At 44.8% G+C, this 5,350-nt stretch overlaps 1 protein-coding gene across 1 annotated transcript in view; it reads right to left on the reverse strand.

The window, feature by feature from the left end:
* Positions 1 to 5,350, reverse strand: part of LOC109521526 (N-terminal EF-hand calcium-binding protein 1-like) — a 12,308-nt gene that overhangs the window by 6,168 nt on the left and 790 nt on the right. Inside the window, exons 2-4 of the mRNA XM_019879371.1 lie at positions 4,443 to 4,467; positions 277 to 385; positions 110 to 135 (exon numbers count right to left, since the gene is read on the reverse strand). Of these exons, the coding sequence (XP_019734930.1) occupies positions 110 to 135; positions 277 to 385; positions 4,443 to 4,467 (160 nt within the window). The remainder of the gene's footprint in view (positions 1 to 109; positions 136 to 276; positions 386 to 4,442; positions 4,468 to 5,350) is intronic.

Below are 5,350 nucleotides of genomic sequence, written 5' to 3' on the forward strand. Positions count from 1 at the left end.
CCACACACACCCACACACACACACACACATACAGAGTTGATTGCTCACAAATAGGCCACAAGATGTGCGCTGAAGGAAGATGTACGAATGTCACACGATGAGCACCAACCTGATAGCTTGTCAGTCTCCAGATTGCTGCACAGGGTAAAGCAGGACAGGAGATCAATCACTGTTATCCTTGTCAGAAGGATACTTGCTAGGTCGTGTCCTTGTTCGGGTGAATCCTTGTTACGGTGCATCTTTGCAAGGGCGCATCAGCAGTCGTATCAAACTCACTTGTTCTGCCGGCCGTCGATGGAGTCGAAAAGCTCCTGCAGCTGGGCCGTTGTCAGAACGCCATCAGCAAAGTAAGCGTTGAACTCTTCAAATGACAGCTTGCCGTCGTCTGGGAACAGCAAATAATAAATCAAAAGGAAGACAGCTTCTGTGCCATTTGTAAAAATGGCCGTCGCGGCATGGCGTCGCCATTCCGAGATTCAGTACTTTGAATTCTGACATTGACACAAAAGCGTATCATTGCTTTTCTGTCCATGATCATGCCTGCATGTCCAATATTTTGTCAGTGATCGACAGCCTGGTGTTGTTTTTTTTTTCGCCTGTCGCTAGCAAATTCTGCAACAAAGAGCTCCCAATTAGCCACTCCCGGGTCCGAACGGTGAATCCGGCATGCTGTGACGTGCAGAAAATGAGCCCATGTTTCAGCCTTAAAAAAGTAAATGGCTCGGATGTCATCTGCAAAGAACCATTCCTTGCCCACCAACAATCTGTGTCTGTCACGCAAACGGTCATTTTAAAGCAATTTGCGGGAGCTGGTGAGTCATTCACTTTTAATAAAGCGGTGTGGTAAAAAACAAACAAGCATAAGTGCTCCCTACTTGGAAAAAGATGCAGACTGTCAACACAGCCCGGTGCATCCTTGCTCGTTTTCATTTGGCTCTGCAGCACTTCTCATCCCGAGCCGACGAGACGTCTGCCCCATAACGATCCTGTCAAGTTCGGCTGATTCAGCGAGACGGAAGCCTCAAGGGCGCCATCTGTTCAGCTGAACCCGCACTGACAACGATTGTAACTACCTCAGCCCGGAGGCGATGCCCCAATGTGCGCCCCCCCCCCCCCCCCCCCCCCCCCCCTAAATCAGCCCCTCGTTACGCATCTTTATTGCTCCCGCGTTGGCTTTCTCCTTCTCCTAAAAAAAAAAAGTGACAAGACTTCCAGCACCGCCAGATGAAGGAAGCCAACTCTTCCGCAACCGAGAGTACAGTCGCACAGCGAAACAGTAGCATGAGCATCGTCATGGATGCAAAGGAGGCGTGGACCTAAACTTTCCTGCCGGATAAGCGAGACGTACTACAGCTGTTTGCTCTGTCCAGTAAATCCATTTCTATGTGGCCAAGGTGCACACATTAGAGGGAGCAGGACAATGGCCATTGAATTGAAGGGGAGGGGGGGGAAATGTGATGACATCTTGACATTCGACACCTATCGTAAGCCACGAGGAGACACCTTCACGTTGCTGCTCCGTTACACAAGGCATAAAAGGCGCAAAGAGAAAGTAAGAAGAGGGCAATTAAGTTACACATACGAACCAAGACCATAGAAGGCGATGAGTTGAACATTTAACGCAAACACGGAAGCATTCTGACTTCATTGGTGACCATTCTATATTGTGAATATATTTTTTTTGAACTTTAATTTTACGGACATATTATCTTGATGTAAGAGTTAAGAGAGTTGATGGGAAGAGAGTTAAGATGAAAACTTTTTTTTTTTTTTTTAAGCATTTATTGTTCAAGATTTGCAATGGTTTTCTTTGGTTAAAGATTAGATTGAAGGTGAAAGGTCGTCAACAACCAACAAGAGCCAAGTTGCATCGAGTCAACTTTTGCAGGTTCAAATTAGGTTGCAATTTTGGAGTATTTAACCAAATTATCCAAACATTAGATGCAAGATTGCAATTAAGAACACAGCGAGGGGCGCTCTGAATCCCACCGGATCGTCTGACGGCCGCGGCCAGATGGTATCAAAGCAAGCGGAGGCGAAATTCAGATCCATCGCCAGGTGGAGGATTAGCTTGTTTGTTCGCGGCTGACGCGCACGTCAGTGCTTCGTCAGCGCGTGCCTTCCTTTGTTTGTTTGATTTTTCAACGGCTTTGCGAGTGGGAGACGGCGGGACGGTGAATTGGATGCAATGCTGATCCATTTCATTTCACAGCGCCGCAGTGCTCATTATGGCTTTTATTTCAGCGAGACAAATGGGCCGAGCGCCCTCAGAATGCTAAGAGAGAATTTGGTGCCAAGCAAGCCTGTGGTAATCAGGATGATGAAAAAAAATAAAATAAAAAAACACTGACAACAAAACAACCACCGAAAAAGGAGGAAACCTTCTCATTCCGAGTGGCCTGCAATCTATACCAAGTCTGGAATAAAAAATGAATCATGCATGAGGAAAGCGCCTGTGCCGCCTGGGTGAAGAAAGCGCCATCACTCTTCTTCTCCTCCATTACGCTAAAAGGAAAAAACGTTTGCAAAGTTTGTGAGGGATCGATCTAAACAAGAGCCAAATGATTGAGCTTTTGAAGTGGGACCCAAAGTAGGAGGCGCTTTTTAAAAGGTTCTTCCCACCGCAGGCATCCGACAAAGATGGGCGGCAGCGAATTGCAAAGTGTCCTAGTCCCTCGTGTCAATCTGCGGCTCCCTCCGGCCACGTGCGTCTCGTCCAGGTGTGCCTCGTTGTTTCATCCGTTTGAATGTATTTAATCCCCCGCTTTCTCTCAGTCATTGTCGGTTCATTGTTGTTGCTGTCGTGTGTCATGTTCATTGAGTGGTGTTTAGAATTGTTTTTTTATTTTTGTGTTGGTTTATAATCTGGGTTTGCTTGAACCATATTTTTTTTGGGACTCGGTGAATTCAGGATTTTGATAACCGCATGAGCTTTGTTTGCCTTTTTTTTCTGTTTTGAAAATAAATTCTTTTTTGGAGATGACTCTTAGTTTTGCGGTCTTGCCTCCAGGCTTCCCTGCACTTGGGGTTCATCTTTTGCCACCGCAACTTTGTGACATTTTTCGTGTTTTCCCAACTCCTATTGAGCCAAATCACGTTTTTTTTTTTTTCATTCAAATAAATTGATCTGGTCTCAGTTTACTCAAAAATGTATTAAAAGTGAAATCTTCATCTGTTTCGTCAAATACAAAGCAATTTTGTCGTCTGAATGGTGACAGGTCAATCGCGCCAACTAGTTGAAGAGCGTGCGATTGTTGCCCGGCCTGTCTCTGAACGTCAATGGCGGAGATTGATGAATGAAGATTGCTTTTGTGGTTCTGATACGCCTTCAGAATCTACAATGATCCATCAGTGTTTACGGGATGGTCGTGACAGTCCACCCGGCCGACTTGATTTTCATAAAAACATCTTCACGAGTTCACCATCGGCTGGAAGCTCCGCCCTGGCAACCATCAGCTGGACTCACGACAGTAATTGGGGTTTTTGAAGCATAGGGACGCCGTCGCTCGTAAATGGAACAACATCCCCGTCGACGCCTGCCGCGTCTTGATTTGTTTTGGCACCTTCCTTCAGCCAGACAGAAAATAAATAGAGCGGGGCGTGTGCAGCCGGCGCAAAAGGCGCAGGGAAAGCAGGTCGTTTCCAGTTATTACGTGACACACTGGAGGATTATTTTCATTTGTATGAGATGGATGAGGCCGGCAGCAAACTGGGTTGTTGGCGGATCGCTGTCGTCCTTCGTATTATTTCAAGATCTGTGCTTTTGTGACGTTTTGCAGCTCCTTAAGTGAACACCCGCCGTTCTACGGTACAGCGTTCCACTTACAGTAATGGTCCCCGAGTCTCCAGTTCAGAATGTCATGAATTATTTGCTTTTTTTTTTGTTAATGTTTTTAAGACTTTTGGTCCACGACCGAATGTATTACAATCCTCGCAGAGCTCTTTTTCATTCTTCCTTTTAGATGTCGTGTGGCTGACATCCCCTTCAGCCTCCCAATTTGAACAATCGACTGGGCATGACTGGATTACCCTCCAAAAGTATTCCAACAGGAAGGCCTGTTCCTTTATTTGCACCCGCGAGAGTTGTAAACAACATCAAATAAACCACTTGGTGGACTAACAAAGTCTAAGATGTCCAAAAGGTAGACCAAGGAAATCAACAGAAAAAAAGACACTATAACAATTCATCCGCTGTTCAATTCAGCCTCACTGTTTGGGTATTTCAAGAGGAAAGTCAGTCAGTTTTTGTTTTTGTTTTTTTCCCCATGGGTAAGGCAAGGCAGTTACAGCGAAATCCTCTGAACTTTGCCTAACAACAGGTGGCCGCAAACATGACCAGGGGAAAAATAAGATTAAAAAATGAAAAAAAAAAGAACGTGTGGAAAGGACACACAAGCATCGGGACACATTGTTCATTCTCGAAGCATCGAACGTTGGCTCACCATTTTTGTCGGCTCGACGGAAAATCTAAAAGCGGAACAGAAGACAGAATTAATTATTCAGTTGAACGGGTGCATATAACAAACATCACTTTTTTTCCCCCGCCCAAAAGATTATGGTTGTGTCACAATTAATACGTGATGAACGCATGCATTTCTTGAGCAGTGATGAGGAGGGTTATTTTTCCCCCAGAAGAAAAGGGAAGAAAAAGTGGACAATGTCATCATGATCAAGGTCTGATCAGCTTTGGGCCTTTTGACCTCAACACACGGCAACATGTCAAAACGATTGTTTGGAAAGGATTTTGTCAAATCAGTTGCTGTGGACGCCAGATGCCTGACGACGTTAAAAAAAACTCACTTGACTCGAGACAAATTCAACTCCGGTAATGTGACAAGAATGAGCATTTAAATGCCCACTTCTGCTCTTTATTTATTTATTAGATCAAATCATCTGTCAGCCGTTTAGTTTTAAGGGTATCCTTGTAAGATGAGTGAGATATGACAAAGTCTGCAACTTCCACGAATTACTCAGGCAGCTATTTGTCCGCAAGTCAAGATCAGTCCCTTCAAAATGCTTGCTTGACACCAATGACTGTACTTATTTCCAATTCGGGAAAGGCTTTACGAACATATAGTGGCATCTTTGCGCATTTTAGAGAAAGCAGAAAAAACATGAGTCGCTGAGTTATTCAGTCTGTAACTACGTCACGCAGAAATAAAATGTGAATACGTTTATTTGTGAAGAGGGAAGCGTAATTTGGCAGGGGTTCACTGTATTTTCTTTTTGCTTACCTCATTGTGGCTATGAGGGACACAATATTAGAAACAGGTCTCCATAAATACAAGCCGAAAATCTCTCTCTCTCTCTCTCACACACACACACACACACACACACACACACACACACA

Source organism: Hippocampus comes, unplaced genomic scaffold, assembly GCF_001891065.2.
Source record: "Hippocampus comes isolate QL1 unplaced genomic scaffold, H_comes_QL1_v1.1 scaffold44, whole genome shotgun sequence".
Taxonomy (NCBI): Eukaryota; Metazoa; Chordata; class Actinopteri; order Syngnathiformes; family Syngnathidae; genus Hippocampus; species Hippocampus comes.